General features: G+C 37.4%; 2 protein-coding genes across 2 annotated transcripts; both read right to left on the bottom strand.

Moving 5' to 3' along the window:
• Positions 1-1,033: 1,033 nt before the first annotated feature.
• Positions 1,034-4,723, bottom strand: LOC107826741 (GDSL esterase/lipase 6-like). The gene is made up of 4 exons (XM_016653766.2): positions 4,361-4,723; positions 3,494-3,639; positions 2,260-2,725; positions 1,034-1,331 (listed from the first exon to the last, which is right to left on the bottom strand). Exons 1-4 carry the CDS (start codon positions 4,605-4,607, stop codon positions 1,093-1,095), a joined length of 1,098 nt encoding a protein of 365 aa, XP_016509252.1. The 5' UTR covers positions 4,608-4,723; the 3' UTR covers positions 1,034-1,092.
• An 879-nt stretch (positions 4,724-5,602) lies between these two features.
• On the bottom strand, positions 5,603-20,002 carry LOC107826739 (vacuolar-sorting protein BRO1). Its single transcript, XM_075233369.1, is given in 10 exon segments — positions 5,603-6,389; positions 6,391-6,468; positions 7,518-7,621; positions 8,092-8,140; positions 9,007-9,147; positions 14,871-14,939; positions 15,675-15,764; positions 16,317-17,270; positions 18,178-18,485; positions 19,391-20,002. Coding segments are annotated over 10 exon segments (2,631 nt in total). The 5' UTR covers positions 19,764-20,002; the 3' UTR covers positions 5,603-5,924.
• Positions 20,003-20,061: the final 59 nt, after the last annotated feature.

The raw sequence follows: 20,061 nt of genomic DNA, 5'->3' as shown, positions 1-20,061 counted from the left end.
AAAAGTGAAAAAAAAATATTTTTCAAAAACGAAATTATCTTATTAAAAACATTTGTTTTCTGTTTTTACAATTTTTCCAGTTTTTACAAAAACAAAATGCTTTAAAAAAACTGATTTTTTTTTTCAAAAACGAAAATATTTTGTTGAAAATATTTTTTTCAGTTTTTAAAAAACGAATTCCTTAAAAACTGAAAAAATGAAAAAAAAAAATAAAATTGTAAAGACTGAATTGTTTTTTGTAAAAACTGGAAAAAAAATAAGAAGACTTTACTAAATTAGTGGACTATTGATGCACTAGTTTAAAAAACCGAAAATATTTTGTAAATTTTTTTAAAGTTTTACAAAAAGAATAATAATTAATTTTAATTTAGCATTGACCTAACGGTCAAAGGGCATAATAAGTGAACTAAAAAAGTAGATGGAGGGTATTTTTAGCCCAATAGGTGTATGAATGATATTTTTAGACCTTTTTCAATAGTTTAGGGACATTTTGAACCCTTTTCCGTTTTATTTTCGATGTATATCGTGAACTATGAAGTAAGACACCTTCATATTTGGCAAGATACAACTCTGAGATTACGGGTTCGAGTCATCGAGAGACTGTAGTTTAAGCCCAAAAAGAAAATCAGCCTCACTGTGCAATAAAACTATGATAAGTTATATCTTGCTGTTTCAAAAAGATTGATATTGTTTTTGTTAGTCAGTTTTAAAAAGATTATCACCTTTCAATATTTCCTTCATAAGAAGTATTTATAGCCACATAAATGCTATGACAAATTTTAAATCACATATTTCAAAAATTTTACAACCACACAAATGTTATGACTTATTTAAACTCACATATTTCAAAAGTCTTCCCTTCTTTATTAAATTTTGTACCTAAGTCCAATTAAGACAGTCTTTCTCAAACGAAGGGAGTAGTACCACTGTATGAAACAGAGTTGACCTTCTTTTGCTTATTTGATTTAAACATGAAAATAACATGAGAAAAAAACAAAGAGAACATATAAACACCATAAGATTAGTTACAAAATGAAAGACAAGAACTGCAACTCTCTCTATTTTGAGGTTCCAAAACATAAGTTTAATTCCTTAGTGCTGAATAAGAGTCATGTTGGCCAGTGTTTTGAGATTGACAGGTCGAATTCGAGAATGACTTCCACTCCATAATGCCTTTGAGATGAGTTTATAAGTATGTTCTGATGGGTGGAAGTAATCCCAAAACAAGTATTCATTGGGCTTTACACATAACTTGTAACCTTCTTTACCACATTGCAGCAATCCTCCAAGTGTTCCATCGCCACAACATGCATTTGTCACATCAGAAAACCCTGTGTGACAACAAATCATCTATGTCAATTAGCTTTGGAGATTGAGCATTCTCAATTTCACTATATGATGACGGGGGCGAAGCTATTTTGGTTGAAAGGTAATCTATTGACGACCCTTCGCCGGAAAATTATACTACATATAAGATAAAATATTACTTGTTATTGATTAAAAACAGACTTTGAATATCCTTGCATAGCCCACTAACAAAGGGTGTTCAAAATTTGAACACATCGCTTCGCCACTGAATGCTGACAGGGGCTTATGTGTGATCAAGGATGGTCAATTGAACATGCTATCTTTTGCCGAAAAACTATACTGTGTATAGGATAAAATATTACTCCCTCCGTTTCAATTTAAATGAGGTAGTTTGTATTGGCACGGATTTTTTTTTTTAAAAAAAGAAGACTTTTGAAACTTGTGGTCTTAAAAGCTTAAGGGGTAAAAGCTTTGTGGGGTCATGACATTTGTGTAGTTATAAAAGCTTCTCATTAAGGGTAAAATAAGTAAAATGAAGAGTTTAAAGTTGAATTAGTAGAAATGTGTCATTATCTTTTTGGAACGGACTAATAAAGACAATGTGTCATTTAAATTAAAACAGAGGGAGTACTTATTATTGATTAAAAAAAGACTTTGAACACCCTTGTATAGCCAAATTTTGACATTCTTATTGAATTTTTTAGGTTCGCTACTGAATACTAAGCTAGGCAGTCGCATGGTCGAATATGACCTTTAGGGGGATCTTTTTGGCTTTTTCTTTCTTTTTCTGAAGTCTAATATAAGATGTATAACGTGCTCATGAACATTAAATAAGATGTTTCCCATTTACATGATAGTGTAAAATTAACTTTTTAGTAGTACTGAAAGATTCTCTAATTTTATTATAATTAAAGAAATACTAATGCTAATAGAGGAGTAAAGAAGTATTACCATAACGTTTGGGATTAGTTCTGAAGGTCTGAACAGTCTTGTACACAGCTCCATAAACAGCAAAAGAACCAGGATACTTGATTGGTATACTCTTTCCCAAATTCTCTAATCCCATATTATAATTCTTGACCATTTTATTCATCTTTCCATAACATTTGGTAACTGGTGCACCAGGCAAGAGGGTCCTGGCTGGTACGCAACCAACAGGGCCTAACGAAAACAAACCGATTCGACGAGCCCCGAGCTTGGAAATTTGATCAATAAAATTTGTAACTTCAGATAACATGGACTGAACGTATGCATCTGGGGTTAGAGTTGGACCACCAAATGGATAGAAGTAGCTGAAAATGTCGTTAGAGCCTGACTCGAAGAAGAAGAGTGAATTTTGGATTAGTTTATTGTTTATAAGGTTTTGTTGGACTAAGGTTTTGAATTGTTGAAGTTGATCTTGTATTGGAGTCACTCCCTATATTTCAAAAGCCAAGAGTATCAGTTAATTTATAAGGTAAAATCTCTATAACAAACATAAATAATTAGTAACATGATAACAATGGTAACTAATATGCTATAATAAATTAAATTACTCGTAAAAAAAAACAATTTTTACACTGTCAATATATAACTTAAAAACATATACACATGATTTTTTTTATTTTTTTTTATTTTTGTATTATTACTGTATTTTACGTACTGTATTTACCTTCTTTCTTCCCTACATTTCCCCTATGATTATTTGTAACTCTCATGCCACCTCTTCCCACCCCCACCCCCTCCTCCTTTCCTGTATGTCTAAGACATTTTCCACCAATCTGGATTTCTTTCCTAGCGAGAAATTTAAAAATAAAATAAAAAGGTTTTGAATATTGACTTGGTTAGGTTTACTGTCATCCTTTGTTTTGAGTGAAGTACTTGACCACTTCAAATACAAAATTACAGAAAATGTCAAAATACATTAACTTTGATAGTTGAGTTGAATTTCGATAAGATTTGGGTGTAAAAGAGATATTTATTCATCTTATAACAAGATATTTACTTTTAAGGGTCTTACATTTAAGCTTGATTTACCTTTGAGACAAAATGTAATGTTTTGGCCACATTGACAAGATTATCATGTTTACCACCCTCCCCCTCCCAATAGCAGGAAAAAAAAAGGAGCAAAAAATTACTGGTAATAAATAGCAAGAAGTATGATAATTATGTCATGAGATCAAGAACAAGTCCTATAATTTCTTACCAAATCTTGATTTGTTGCTCGTAAAACTCCACTACCAGCACTAGCAAAGTTCATTCCATTTGATGGATACTCTTTTCTACTTCCATTTACTAACTCGAGCTGTGCTTCCAGGAATGGCTTTTGAAGAGGTATCCCAATAAATTCAGCTGCATATTTTCCACCAATTAAACCAAATATAACAATAAAAAATCATGGAGAAAACTATACTCAAATGACAGATACGAGGACTAAAACATCTAATTTTTGTTTTTTTCTTAAATTTTTTTGACATATTTGGAATCAGCTTAAAGTACTACAACCACATTTTTCTATAACTAGTACTATTAGTGTTCCAAATTATGTGTCATACTTTCCTTTAAGTCCGTCCCAGAAAAATGTCATACTTCTTATTTAGAAACTATTTAACGTTAAACTTCCTACTTTACCCTTAATGAGGTGATTTACGGCTATACAAATTTTTATGACTTATTTTAGACCACAAGTTTCAAAAGTCTTTATTTTTCTCCGTGCCTAGTCAAACAACGCCACATAAATTGGGACAGAGAGAATAGTAATTAATATTGAGGAAATGTTAGAAAGCATAGTAGTTGAGAAAAAATAATTTAACTCGCCAAATAATAACGATATATAACACATAAAATAGGAGAAATGGAGTTTTTTTTCTTCTTTTAATTTAATTTGGCACAAATTGAGTGACAAGAAGGTGACAAATTCTAACAGCCTCTTGCAGAAATATGATGTAAGGCTACTGCATACAATAGATCAATGTGATTCGTTCTTTTGCAAACTAGTGTATAGCAAGAATTTAGTACACCAAACTGCTTTCTTTTCTTTTTTCAAGCAAGACTTTTAAGAGTAAGAACTCACAAATGAAGTCGGCAACAGTGCGGCCATTAGTAAATCTACCAGTTGGATGGTGAAAGAAATTGGAACCATAAGGTGGAAAATCTGCTTGTGCTGAGCAGTTCTTGTTGTAGTGATTGTTACCAGCATCAAATATGGAGTCTCCAAATATAAAAATTGCAGGAACATTGAATCCCACAGCCAAAGAAGTACTACTACTCAGTAACAAAAATGAGGCAAAGAAAAATTGTATAATAATTACTCTCTCCATAGCCAAAAGTGCTAGCTTTTGGAATTAACAACAGAGAATAATCAGAGATATAGAATAAATGGTGTGAGTTTATAGAAAAAGAAGTAAGAAAAGTCAGCTGAAAAACTGAAACGGAACACACGAGTTTATTGCATGCATGACAAAAGAAATACCCCTTCACTAATTATAGAGCTACCTGTTTGCTGCTAACCAACTTTTTTTGTCTACTAGTTCTCCACCATTTACTTTCCCTTTCTTTCTTTATTTCTTTCTGTTCCGAATAACCTTATGGAGTTTTAAATAATTGATTTTGTAGCATAAGTTCTTTCTGTTAGGGCCAACTATAAGGCAAAACCGAAATCTCTCAAGTTATACAACAAAATCCAACAGCTTGATTGCTCCCAAGGTGTTCAAGTCCAACCTGTACAGGATAAATGATCATCACTATATGTTCCGAGATACTTCTGCAAAATAAAGCATGGAATTGCAATGGACATCCACAAATCATTAACAGCTTGTTTGGATGGTTGTTAGTTACCGTTTCATAATGTATCGCATAGTATTGCATAATATCATTTTGATGTATATAATATTTGGATAGATTGTATTGTTTGTCATTGTTTCATAATGTCATGCACCAACAATACGAAGAATAAACTTGTAATTTTATAAAGAAAAAGTAAAATACGAGGTAAAATTATAAAAGGTAGAATAACAGATAAAATCAGATTATTTAATTATATAAGGAAGGACAAGATAAGAGAGAAAAATAAGGTAACGACGCAACCACATTAAATCGGTTCAATAGAGTAGCACTTTTTTGAACCGATATGTAGCGACAAATTTAACGATATGATATAATAAAATTTAAGTAACAACCAAAACAAACATTATACTTAAAGTAACAACACAACACAACACAACACAACACAACAGCCATCTAAACAAGCTGTAACTTGGAAGGTCCACCAAGTGCTTGCACTAAATATCAGTGATATATGCAAGACCAACAAATAGATCCACAAAATATCAGATGACATTTTTTTATTATTCACAAAATATCAGATCTCATAGTTTACTTTAGACTGGAGAGGTTAAGTATTGTTCCAGTATTTTGATCATCGTAGAGAATCAATATGATTTTACAAGGAGATACACTGTACACGCGGGTAACGCGAGCCATGATTCATTCAAAGTTGCTTACAACGTATAATAAATGCTAAGAACTGGTATTAACAAAGAAATCTAGCCAGGTCCAATCTACCACTTGCAAATGACAAAAACTTGCCAGACAAAAATGAACATGAGATTGCACGCGAGAAAAATATTGGAAAACTATTATTGCCTGTAATAGCCACTCTGATGGGGAGGAGGATGAGGATATGGTGAAGGGGCAGTGTAAGGAGGCCGAGGCATAGCTCCGGGTTGCTGTGGAGGTGCATTATAGTATGGACCCCGCCACCCAGGATATGCAGGTTGGCCATATTCGTGGCTTTGTGGAGGCTGTTGTTGATGCTGAGGATGCGGATATGGTTGACCTTGACCCGGAAAATTGTAAGGCGGTGCAGGCGGTTGTGGAGAACCATAAGGAGGAGTTTGACTATATCCGGACATTGTTGGTTGTTGGGGAGGCTGGTATGTAGGATTTTGGGGTCGAGAGGGATTGGGTATATTTCCAGTATCGGTAGGCAGTTGGGGATTGGCTCTTGGAGCCTGATGAGGCTGCCCAACGGAAGGATAAGCATACCCACCTGAACTTTTACCATCTTGGAAACTGAGACCTGAGATTTGCCTCTGCACCTCTTTCTATCATTTCTCGGCACTGTATGCTTCTTGTCATCACAAAATCACTACACTGCTGTTTCACATTAGTGATCGCCTCCTGTACAACAAAAACAAATTTCTATGAATTTCTTTCATTGGGATGTGTAAATGGATCTAAGAAGTTTGACATATTCAGGAAGAATTGCAAAATGACATATCTAGCGGTTTATCCAACTGTGCGCAACTAATATGAATTTTGAAGTGCAGAAATGCAACTTTGAACTATAGGTCACATCCGCCATTCCTGCTCTACCCTAGCCTCACACAAAAAGGAACAAAATAATACGACCATCGACATGTCGAGGTTATACATGAAAGATCCTTTTCAGTATTACAGGAATAGTTGGTGCTTTGTCAACATTGACTAGCATTACATCAGAAGATCCAAGGGGTTCTTAGACTTGCACATGATAAGGGTAGATTACGATACCGTTGAATTAGGTGAGAATCATGAATGAGACTATAATATCTCAGTGAGATTAGTAGGCTGGGATTGTATAAAATATCATATTACGTTTAATTCATGGATTATGTGAGAGATTATAACTCAATTTTTTTCAGACTTATGCCTTGATTTCTATGTGAAAAACGAAAAAATGAAGATGAGGTGAGGAGAGGAGTTGGTAAAGGAACGTACAGGGCAGCCGAGGGCAGGTAGGAATAGGGAGAAGAGTAGTGATGTATTAAATGGAATTGTCACAGCCGCAACCCTCTCCAATGGGGGAGTGATTACAATGTAACCCATAGAATTGTCACAATCCCAACCCTCTCAACGGGATAAAATAGGCCCCTAGGAGGATGATTGCATTCCCATGCATACAAGCCAATTGCATTATAATCCCATGGAACCAAATGGAAGCACGAACTCTAATCTAGCTAACCTCATCTCCGCCCCTGCTTCCTCTTCCCCCAGCAGAAATTCTTATATTGCAGACCCAAATGATCCTATATCAAATGAGGAATGTGCTCAGAGGATCCACTGAAAGCAAATGGTCAGAGTCCTCCTCGTCTTGTAAACCAGGTGAGCAAATATTCCACCTCTCCCACCCCCTTACCAAACGACTCTAATAGAAAGAGCAGGCCAAAAGAAGATGAAAATTCCAATACCTGAAGTGTTACGTAGAACTTCAATCCCTCATTGATATTTTCCTTGATTTCTCGATATTTTGAAATGGCAGCTTCAATCTGCTTATAGATTCTCTCGTGAGAAGCTGTGACATGGAGAAGAATGAGCTTAGCAAATTAACAGTAACTAGAACATATGAAATCAACAACCTTGCTTGAAGAAATATGAATAAGCTATGCGGAGAAGAAATGTCAAAGTAGAAGAATTAGATAAACTAATATAGAATGTAGATGATAAATGGTCAATGTATTACAGTAAAGGTTGACCAGAGCTTCACCATGTTATTTTAAAACTGACATAGAGGGGAACAAAATTGCACCATCACTTTAAAACGACATCCTGGGGATCTAACTTGTGTGAGTATATCTCCAAGACACATAATGAGCAATAAGAAGTCATTTTGAGATATAAAAAATCGATTGAAAGGATTAGCCCATCTAAACTTAACCCACCCAAGTTATTTAGATAGGACAGAAGAAGTTTGTGTATCAAGAATATCTGCTTCAATGTTCTTCGTAAGACAATGGCAAATGATTACATGGATTAAAAACACACCTTTATAATCCTCAAGATTGAAAATAGAAGCAAACTCCTCATTTTGAGCCTGCAAAAGGAATGCCACGCTGTTAGAGACCATTCAAGGAGATACAGCTTGAATAATGAAGTCCACCGAAAGTAGATTGTTCTTTCCCGATAGAGGGATTCATTTCTCTACATTTGCACGAAGAAACCTCAACATCAAGTATTTCTCGTTCAAAGGAGAAAAATACTAGGTTAAGCATGTCTTTTATAGCATAATCTGTGCATTACAACTCTATAACAACAACAACAACATACCCACAATGGAGACCCGTTCCGTGCATTACAACTCTAAAATATCCAAAACAAGAAAAGAAATACTACAAATTTAACTGCAATTAAGGAAATAACATTTTTTGTATAATCTTCTTTACCCACCCACCCCCCACTTCCAAACGATCTCTTTAGCACTTTCTAGCTACAAAACAAGTTCAAAGGTCAGATTAACTTGTGTAACTCAAAAAAACTTGGAAGGCAAAGACGGCAATAAGTTATGTATCTCAATTAGGGATGTCGTTGTATGACAACTGTAATGCTTATTTCCAGATGGAATGCTATTTCCTTTTATTGGTCAGCGCAAGAAATAAAGATAATCATAGTTTAACACAAAATACCAGGCAATGACACAAGGGATTTATATAAACAAAAAGGAAAATGTCCTGCATTTCTAGCTAAGTTACTTGTAAATAGTATTCTGAAAATCAATCCTGAGCTGACAATAAGGAAACACAACAGGGAACTCCTACTAAGGACTGCAATACATGCACCACAAAATTTACCAGACAAGTATCCCTATGTTAAAGCTCAAGAGAAGCTGCAACCGCCGAAATGGAAAAAAGCTGCAAATCTAGAAAAGGTATATCCCTGGAGAAGACGAAAAAAATTCTGAACCTGAATCTGCAGCAACAATTGTTCTTGTGCCTCAAGGTTTTGAGCAATTTCTTCACAAATATGATCATATTTTGCAATCTCCTTCCTGAAAAGATCCTCATGGGAGCCAGTGGATGTCATCAATTTCGGAAGTATATCATCCTGAGAAATATCATGCAACAGATATAAAAATTGAATTGCATAGTTAGATCCCACAAATCCTGGATAAATGACGAAGCAGAGCAAATACCAACGCACAAAGATGTTGCAAGTGGAACGCAAATGTCAAATAAGCACAAAGGCAAATTCATATTATGCGACCTGTTCTTGAGATGATGAAGCGCAAACTAATGCCAGTGAGTAGTCTTAAACCTATGTCTCCCCATTTGATAAAAAGCCCGATCTATCCCTCTTCTTCATATACTCAGAAAGAATTTCCTTTTGATTTACCAAGGAAATGGAATTTGCGAGATCACATTCTGATACATAATTAAAAGAAACTGCATGACCAAATTAGCCTCCCTCCCCCACCCAACAATGAGATTCTCAGTCAATGAAGAAATTCCCCCTTTTTTCTTTGAACGGGTAAAGGGTTAATGAAGAGCTTCCCTTGATGTGATTAAGCAAACTATACATTTTGAATTCGTAAAAAAAATATATCTTAAGCCTAACTCAACTCCAAAAGTTAGCTCATTAGATGAAGATTGCCAAAGACTATATAAGGAACAACAACCCATTCCCTCAATCAATGTGGGACATCCTAACATCCCCTACACGCCCTGGATCAGACATCTAGAGCGTGCACAATGTAACAATTGATGCCCAACAATGGGTAAACCAAGAACAAGGATAGTTCTAATTCTAATAGCATGTAAATAAATGGGTATTGAGCCCAACTCAACCCAAAACTAGCTAATGAGGCGAGAATTGCCAAGACAATATACGGAGACAACAGTCCATTCCCCTAACCAATGTGGAATATTCAAACAAAACGAAAAGACCGGCTCTTATTCCTATTTTTAGGAGTAGATTAAAGGGCTTATCACATCTCCTACTGCTGCTCTCGCCCCGTCACCCACCAATCAGATGAGCAAATATGAATCTGTTGGACAAAAAGCCAATCCACCGATGGAATAACCTGCACAAGGTGAATTACCTAATCCAAGGATTCATTCAGGGTGGCCAACAACAAGTGAGATCTCACAACAAATATATTTGTCGATGGCCTGTATCATTCAAGTACTATATTATTTATATCATGCTAGACCTCTTGCAGAAATGCAGGGTAAGGCTGCGTACAATAGACCCTTGTGGTCCGGTCCTTCCCCAAACCCCGCGCATAGCGGGAGCTTAGTGCACCGGGCTGCCCTTATATCATGTTGTGAGAAAGCACGAGAGAAAATATTCTTGATTAATATTGACAATGATAAAATGAGCCCTATATATATAATAAATGTCCTACTCCTAATACATATGGGATTAGGGTTATTTACTACTATTTAATTATCAAACTAACACTCCCCCTCAAGCTGGTGCATATAAATCATATGTATCGAGCTTGTTACATATATAACTAATACAAGGACCAGTGAGAGACTTGGTGAAAATATCAGCAAGCTGATCATTCGACTTCACAAATTTTGTAGCAATATCTCCCGAGAGTATCTTTTCTCTAACAAAGTGACAGTCAATCTTGGTGTGTGTAGTTCTCTCATGGAACACTGGATTTGACGCAATATGAAGAGCAGCTTGATTATCACACACAAGTCTCATCTCACTAATCTCACCAAATTTCAACTCCTTGACCAACTATTTGATCCAAATTAGCTCACATGTCGCCATAGTCATTGCTCGATATTCTGCTTCTGCACTAGACCGAGCAACCACATTCCGTTTCTTGCTCTTCTAAGACACCAAATTTCCTCCTACTAAGACACAATATTCAGACGTAGAACGTCTATCAGAAGGTGATCCTGCCCAATCAGCATCTGAGTATCCAATGATCTGCTCATGGCCTAGATCCTCAAACAATAAGCCTTAGCTGGGAGCTGATTTTATATACCGAAGAATGCGGACAACTGCATCCCAATGACTATCACAGGGAGAATCCATAAACTGACTCACAACACTCACAGGAAAGGAAATGTCAGGTCTAGTCACTGTGAGGTAATTTAATTTACCAACCAACCGCTCATATCTTGCAGGATCGCTAAGAGGCTCCCCCTGTCCTGGCATAAGTTTAGAATTCGAATTCATCGGAGTGTCAACAGGTTTACAACCTGTCATTCCTGTCTCCTCAAGAATATCTAAGGCATACTTCCGTTGTGAGATCACAATACCTGAGCTAGACTGAGCGACCTCAATACCCAGAAAATACTTTAATCTGTCCAGATCCTTAGTCTGAAAGTGTTGAAAGAGATGTTGCTTCAACTTACTAATACCATCCGGATCATTGCCGGTAATAACAATATCGTCAACATAAACGACCATATAAATACAGAGATTTGAAGAAGAATGTCGATAAAATTCAATAAAATTCAGAGTGATCAGCTTCACTACGAGTCATGCCAAACTCCTGAATAACTGTGCTGAACTTACCAAACCAAGCTCGAGGAGACTGCTTTAGACCATAAAGGGATCAACACAACCGACATACAAGACCACTAGACTCCCTCTGAGCAACAAAACCAGGTGGTTGCTCCATATAAACCTCATTCTCAAGGTCACCGTGAAGAAAAGCATTCTTAATGTCCAACTGATAGAGAGGCAAATGGCGAACATCAACCATGGATAGAAAAAGGCGGACTGATGCAATTTTAGCCACGGGAGAGAAAGTATCACTGTAATCGAGTCTAAATATCTGAGTATATCCTTTGGTAACAAGACGAGCCTTAAGTCGATCAACCTGGCCATCTGGACCAACTTTGACTGCATACCCCCAACGACAACCAACAGTCGATTCCCATAGGGAGAGGAACAAGCTCCCAAGTACCACTCGTATGTAAAACAGACATCTCGTCAATCATAGTCTGTCGCCATCCGGGATGAGACAGTGCTTCACTTGTAGACTTAGGGATGGAAACAGAGGACAAAGATGACACAAATGCACAATGGGATGATGAGAGACGATGGTAACTTAAACCGACATAATGAGGATTAGGATTAAGTATGGATCGTATACCTTTTCGTAGTGCAATTGGTTGATTAAGAGGAGACAAGTCTGCAGTATTAGCAGGGTCAGGTGCAGGACGTGAATCAACTGGGCCTGATGCTTGGGGCGGACGACGATGATAAGTCAGGAGTGGTGGAGCTGTAAAAGGTTGAACTGGACTAGGTGGTGGCACTGGAGTTATAGTTGGTGGAACTGGACTAGGTGGTGGCACCAGAGCTATAGTTGGTGGAACTGGACTCGGTGGTGACACTGGAGCTATAGGTGGTGGAGCTGCAACTGGAACTATAGGCGGTGGAGCTATGGAGGAAGATGAATGGGAGATAGGGACTGAATTTCCAAAAGAAGGAGCGGGTAGCACCTCAGAAATATCTAAGTGGTTAACTGGACCTGTGAAGTATGATTGGGTTTCAAAGAAGGTAATATCAACAGACATAAGAAATTGCTGAAGGTCAAGAAAATAACATCGATATCCCTTTTGCGTTCTGGAGTAACCCAGAAATATGCACTTAAGAGCACGAGGAGCTAACTTATCTTTTCCTGGAGTAAGGTCATGAACAAAGCACGTACTCCCAAAGACACGGGGTGGAAGAGAGAACAAAGGTAAGTGGGGAAACAGGACAGAGAATGAAACTTGATTTTGGATAGCTGAAGATGGCATACGATTAATAAGATAACAAGATGTAAGAACTACATCCCCCAAAAACGCAGCGGAACATGAGATTGTATGAGTAGGGTACGAGCAGTTTCAATAAGATGTATATTCTTTCTTTCAGCTACCCCATTTTGTTGGGATGTATACAGACAAGATGTTTGATGAATAATCCCATGGGAGTTCATGAACTGCTGAAATGGGGAAGACAAATACTCTAGGGCATTATCACTACAAAATGTGCGGATAGAAACCCCAAATTGATTCTGAATTTCAGCGTGGAAGGTCTGGAAAATAGAAAACAACTTAGATCGATTTTTCATCAAAAATATCCAAGTGCACCTGGAATAATCATCAATGAAACTGACAAAGTAGCGGAATCCTAAAGTAGAACTAACCCGACTAGGACCCCAAACATCTGAATTGACTAAAGTAAAGCTGACTCTACTCGATTATCAAGACGCCGCGGGAAATGGGAGCGGGTATGCTTACCGAGCTGACACGACTCACACTCTAGAGTGGACAAGTGAGATAAGCCAGGTACCATTTTCTGAAGTTCTGACAAACTGAGATGTCCTAACCGTTTATGTAATAAATCTGGTGAATCAGTAACGGGACAAGTTATTGGAGGAAGACAAGATGCGAGTCCATGTGATTTTGCAAGGATAAGGTAATAAAGTCCATCTGATTCACGTCCGGTACCAATGATCCGCCCTGTACTGCGTTCCTGTATAAAAACAAGGTCATCAAGAAATAAAACAGCAGATTTAAGTGATTTGGCTAAGCGACTAACGGCTATGAGATTAAAAGGACTACCAGGAACATAAAGAACTGAGTCTAAAGGTAAGGAAGGAAGTGGACTTGCTTGACCTATTGCAGTTGCCATGGCTTGGGACCCATTGGCTTGAGACCCATTGGCCATTGTGACTGTTGGAAGAGATTGAGAATATGAGATACTAGTGAAAAGAGATTTGTTACCTGAAATATGATCAGATGCACCTGAATCAATGACCCAAGAGTCAGAAGGTGAAGATTGGGAGACACCAGCCATGCTACTATTTGTTGGAACAACGGAGGTTAATCCTGAAGATGTCTGTTTACGTGCTTTGTACGGAAGGAACTCAATATAATCCGGTAAAGAAACCATTTGGATTGGATTTAATGCATTCGATCCAACGAATTGCGAGTCTAAGGCTTCTAATAAGAATGACACTATAATGTTCACGTCGGAAAAGGTCAGAAAATTGTTTGGAAATCACTGTTTCACTGTTATTGTTAACCGGAAACACGGTAGCTTGCCGGAAAATAAAAAAATCGTCGGAATCTGATGTAAACTTGATGGGTAGGCTCGGAAAAGCAAGACGATTACACTGTCCAAAAGAATTTTTTTGAAATTCTGGCCCGAACAGCCCTCACGCATCGGCGCATGGGACAGACGCGCCGGCGGCGGCAGAACTCCGGCAGGCCCGTGGGGGCGCGTGGGTGAGTGTTTTCAGGTGGTTTTTTCTGGGGTTTGGTTGCCTATCTCTTGGGGACCTTTTGGCGGTGTTGGATTTTGCACAACACTGATAATTAGTGACTTTGACGCAAATAGTCACTTAGGCCACCGGAAAATCTCACAATGACTGAGTTCTTTCTTCCCGGATGTCACTGGAATGACGCACAACGATCTATTCTCACCAAAGCTCTGATACCATGTGAGAAAGCATGGGAGAAAATATTCTTGATTAATATTGACAATGATATAATGAGCCCTATATATATATAATACATGTCCTACTCCTAATACATATGGGATTAGGGTTATTTACTACTATTTAACTATCAAACTAACACATGTTAATAAACTCAATAATCACGGAGCAACAGATTACGAGGATAGGCACTAGCAAAGAGTTATATCTTCATCACTTGCTAGAATGAAAGAGATCACACTTGTTTAACCCTCCTAGAAAAATTAATGAACCAAAGATGGAGAAAGTTTCATCCTGAAAAAAATGTCCACATCTACCTAACAGAATTCAACTTTGCAGAGCATATAGTTCAAAAAGAATCTTGTTATACCTTCCTCTTCATCTCTTTCAGCATATCTTCCAGTCCAGCCCGCTGAGCACCAAGAGTTTCTAAATGCCTCTGCAAATTTAAGCAACAAAGACTTCAGAGAGTCCACTCGAATAATTTAAGTAGCAACAGCATAAAGCTTCTACATCGAAATAAGACAAATAACTCTTTCCAAGGCAGATTGGCGTGAAGTTCTGAAGTGTTTTCTACAGTTTATATATCTAAAATATTTACAGACCATTTCCTTCGGCAATTTTTAAAATCGTTTTGTAACATGTATAATATCCTAAACACTTCATATTACTTTGTACCCAAAAAAGATCCTTGCACTGTACAGTTGATTTCATATTCAAAGACAACTTCTCAATCGCAAAATGGGCATTAAAGGATTTCAAACTAGAAATAATGGGCAGTAAGTACTCAAAAATCATCCATGAAAGTTGCTTTGAAGTTCAAAGTATGATGATGTTCAATTTTATATTATTAATATTCACTAACAAAAAAATTTAATGCACAACTGCGACATCAATTTTCAAATTGTCTACTTGTAACAAGAAAAGAAAACCGAGAAGAAAATTACACACTTCTCAAACTGAATGAACATATGCTTGTTTGTTTATTTTTGTTTGGATAAGGGAAACAATGCTTTTACACCAAAATAAGGCGATGATATATACATTGACCAGTAAGGCCTTCCGACAGAACAGGTTTTAGTCACTCAAGAAACATGGTTGCAACATAAAGCATCGGCTAAGAAACACAACAAAACCAAATAACACAAAATGTAGCCACACTAGTTCATATTACCAAGCTCTGCTTCAGAGCCCCCACAATGGCATCTTCAGTGGCGTCCAAAGACATTATTGGTCTTGCCAAGGTTGGAAGAGCAGATTCGATCTGTCAAAGGGAAAAATGCATGTGCCAGGAATTAGCTTGTCCTCAATATAAATAATAGTGTTCACATTGTAAGCACTGGATTCAGTGATGAAGTTTTGCAATAATAACATGATGTACATGCACAGTAAACCACAGATTGAGCCAAGTCCCAAACATGAGATCAAAATCAATGACCAAAGGCTACAACTCTAGTAGCATTTTAACATGATGCAAAACCTTTAAAGTGAACAGTGACAGAAGCTTCCAAATATATAGTATGGAAGCATCGGGCGTCTTACTAAGCCCTCGCAGTGGTACAAGCTTGCCAGTTTATCAAATTCACTATCTCCATTGCCAGATAGATTTTGATAACTAACCTCGAAAGTACCACCTAATACTATGAGTCTACCTACAAATAAATACAAGAGCTAGACCGTTTGATTATTTTTATGTGCATTGATGAGTCAAGCCCGTGACAAAGCCGGGTAACAACTTGAAGTGGCCAGATGAGACATTACACGACTAGTTATGCAAAATTAGGTTAAGAAAAGGTTTTAAATGATAAATACATACTGGATGGCAGTCAAGGATTGACATGAGTGCTGCATGATCCCTTACTGATCGCTCAATCCTGGCATCACTTTCTGCAGCTTGCTTCAGGTTAGCTGCAAACCTATTTAACCTGTCCAGCAAGTTCTTTGTTAAGGTAGTAGATTGAGGCCTTGTCCATCGTGTTCCGAATTGAGTTCTAAATTGTGCATCTTCTGTTGCTTCTTTTTGCAAATGTTCCTCGGTCTGCACCAGCAACTCCTGGTTCACCCTCTTCAAGTCTCTGAGTTGCTGCAGCTCAGCAGCCAAACCAGCAGGACCACCACAAATTTGCACTGCCTCTACATCTTCTTTTAAGGCCACAGGTAGAGATAAATTCCCATCCAAAGCAAGAATAGAATCAGGTAAGTCCATTTCTCTGAGCCTCACTCGAGCTAGCTCGCTCCCCTGTTGTAACTTCTCGGCTTGAGTCCTGATGACGTCATCAACCATCTCAGTGTACCTAGAAAGAGCTTTAGCACTGTTGTCTGGGACAAGACTTGCAAACATCTTCTCCTTGCTAGCATCCAGAACATCATTCATCTGCATAGGCTTGACCAAGGAAAATGCTGGAAGTGGTGACAGAGAACTGGCTGGTGGAACCCTCATGAGGTAGACTCTATCATTTTCCTTCATAGCCCTCTCCAAGTTTAGATTTAAACTAGCTTCTAGCTTATTCATTGCATCCAAGAGCTGCTGTGCTGCTCCCCTTGGAGATGTTTTTCTTGCCTCAGACAAGGCATTGACCCCGCTCTTCAACCTTGCAATTTCCTCCGCAATTTCTTCTTTCTCATGGAGCTCTAAACTGTACCTATAACAGGCCTCAGCATAAAATAGTGCTGCCTTAAGTTGAACGTGAGCTAGCCAAGCCTTGTCAAAGTGCTGGTTCAGAGGTGCAACACTTAATGCTGCCAAAGCTTCCTCATAAAACAATCCAACCTGTGATAGAACATTCATTTTATTTTAACATCAATGCTGCATCAATTGTTACATCCACGCACTTGAGTAAGATCTAATTCAAATATTCCAATGGTTTGGCCAAATTATGATAATTTACAACTTATAAGCTAAATATGTGTTGAGATGTTATTTACAGGGAGCATTGGTGCAACGATGAAGCTGTCTCTGTGTGACCTGTAGGTCACGAGTTCAAACCGTGGAATTCCACTAATGCTTGCATTAGGGTGGACTATCTACATCACACTATTGGGGCGCAACCCTTCTCCAGACCCTGCATGAATGTGGAATGCTTTGTGCACCGGGCTGCTTTTTTTTTTATGCTATTTAGAGGGAATAACATGTGCAATAAACTAAGAACCAAAATTTTAAAGGAACTAGGCAAACCCCAACTCATACATGCCTTCTCCAGTGAACTATTTAGAGTTTGAACTTAAAATTCGAAACAAACAAATCCAATAAGAAATTCTTCTTACCAAACCCTGACTCTCAGGATGCATACGCCAACAAACCTGTAGAATAGCCTTTTATAATTCATAGATGAGTTTATTCTGACCAAACTTCAATCCTAGCCTTATTACATCTAGGAATGCTGAGGATTGTCATTACTACTTATCAGAAATGTGTGCACATTAAAATACAAAAGTTGCACAAACCCTAGGAAATTCCCTTGCTGGCTAATAAATATTACCTACTAATTATCTTATGAAGGTTTTAATTCCAAAAAAAAGAGAAGAAATCTTGTAAACTTGCGACCTAACAATGATGTACAGCAATGTGACAAATGTCAAGAACTCAACTCAATCTCACAATAATTTTTTTTTCTTTATAAGTAAATCTCATACAGCAGTTATTAAGTGGCTATTTTAAAAGAGATAGAAAAATAAACCTGTCTTGAAATCTTTGCACAGACACCAGGAGTGTTTCCCTTAGCAATGCTATTCTCAAAAACACACTCCTGCGCCTGAGCCAACATAAGTCTTTCCAGCATCCCAGCACATTCGACTGAGACATCAACAGTGGTTGAGCTACCCATTGATGCCTTCATTGCCACATTGTCTCTCAAGAAGGCAAATGCCCCAGCAGCAGCAATAAAGGAATGTGATGCTTGCCTTCGCCCCTCAACTGATGAACGATCAAAACCTAACCCCATCTGACTGTGCACTGCCCCAAGATTGAACAGAACTGCAGCTTTTTCTACGTAGACGAAAAAAATAATCAGTGCAAATGCACGACAAGATGAAAATACTTCGAGCTTAACATTGATTTCTCTAAACTCGTAAGAATTAAGAAAGACGTAACCCTATTTCTTTATCGAGTGGTAAATATAGATATATTGTGCAAAGATGAACGATCAAAACCTAACCCCATCTGAATGTAAGTAGACTGAAATGGGCTCGTAAGATTCATAAAGCCGGCCTAAACTAATATGAGAGTGAGAAGCAGTTGATTGATAACACCCTTAAAACGAATAGCTAACCCAGGCCAATGGGACAATCTCTAAGTTCCAGAGAGTACAGAATTTAAAGTTGATCAAATAGCGAACGGAAAATCCAGGAACATTATCACTAACTCCATATTGCGAGATGGTTAATTAATTCAGTTTAGTAAAAGGGAAAGGAGACCATTTTAGAAGCTCAGAGAAAGTGTGTAAAAATAGAAAGTTGTACCTCGCGCAATATCAATTTTACAATGAACAAGAATCAAAACAATAAAAACAAAAGGACACAAAATTTCAAGACCCAATTGAACAAACGTTGCAAATTTTGAAGATCCAATTGAATTAAATTACTAAATACTGAACTAGTAGAAGCTCACAGCAAGTATACAGAAATAGAAAGTTGTACCATACGCATTATCAATTGTACAATGAACAAGAATCAAGCAATAAAACAAAAAAAAACACAAAATTTGAAGACCCAATTAAACAAAAGTTGCAAAATTTCAAGACCTAATTGAATTAAATTACTAAATAGTGAACAGCTAAAAAGCTCACAGCAAGTAATAGCATAAGAAAGTAGTAACCTGCACATCACCAATTGTACAATGAAGAAAAAGACGATCTTCAGACCCAATTTCACAAAATTGCAGAAATAACATACCTAAATGAATATTCTGCTGAGCAGCTTTGTATTTGTTCTTGAAAGCATCAAACCAAGTAAAAGTAACAGAATTAATATGGTCTTGATCAGGCGAAATAGGGAACCGAGACTCAACAGCACAAAGGGCTTTATAGTAATTTTGCAAAAGGTCACGACGAGCAGGAAGAGACGATGATGAATCAGTGGAACCCGCACGTTCGATATCGGAACGATATTCCTTAAGGGTTTGTAAATCATCTTCGAGATTTTGAGCTTCACGTTCGGAGTAGTTGTAGACTATGTAGTTTCGGAGTGGACGGTAGAGATCGAGTGATACTGTTTTTTTCTCAGAGATTGAGAGCATCACGTTGGTTGTTGACGACGGTGCCGCCATGGTTGCGGTGGTGTTTGACGGTGGTTGATAGGAAGTTTGTGTGTAGATAGAGTTTTTTTGGGTTATATATATGTTTGGGAAGAAGGAGATGAAGTCAATGGAAGCCTAGGTGAAGAAATCAAGACGTGTAATTTGGTGCAAATGTTTTTCTTTTCTTTTCTTAGTTGAAAAGGAAGAGATCAAAGTGAAGCTGCTGGCATTTGGGGTTGGGCGAGGATGCAGAGTAATAAGTTTGAGTTTTTCCTTTTTCTTTTTTGGCGAAAATAGGAAAATAATCATATTAATACAAAATTAAAAA

The sequence above is a fragment of the Nicotiana tabacum genome, chromosome 16 (assembly GCF_000715075.1).
Source record: "Nicotiana tabacum cultivar K326 chromosome 16, ASM71507v2, whole genome shotgun sequence".
Taxonomy (NCBI): Eukaryota; Viridiplantae; Streptophyta; class Magnoliopsida; order Solanales; family Solanaceae; genus Nicotiana; species Nicotiana tabacum.
This window is presented reverse-complemented; position numbering and strand designations above follow the sequence as displayed.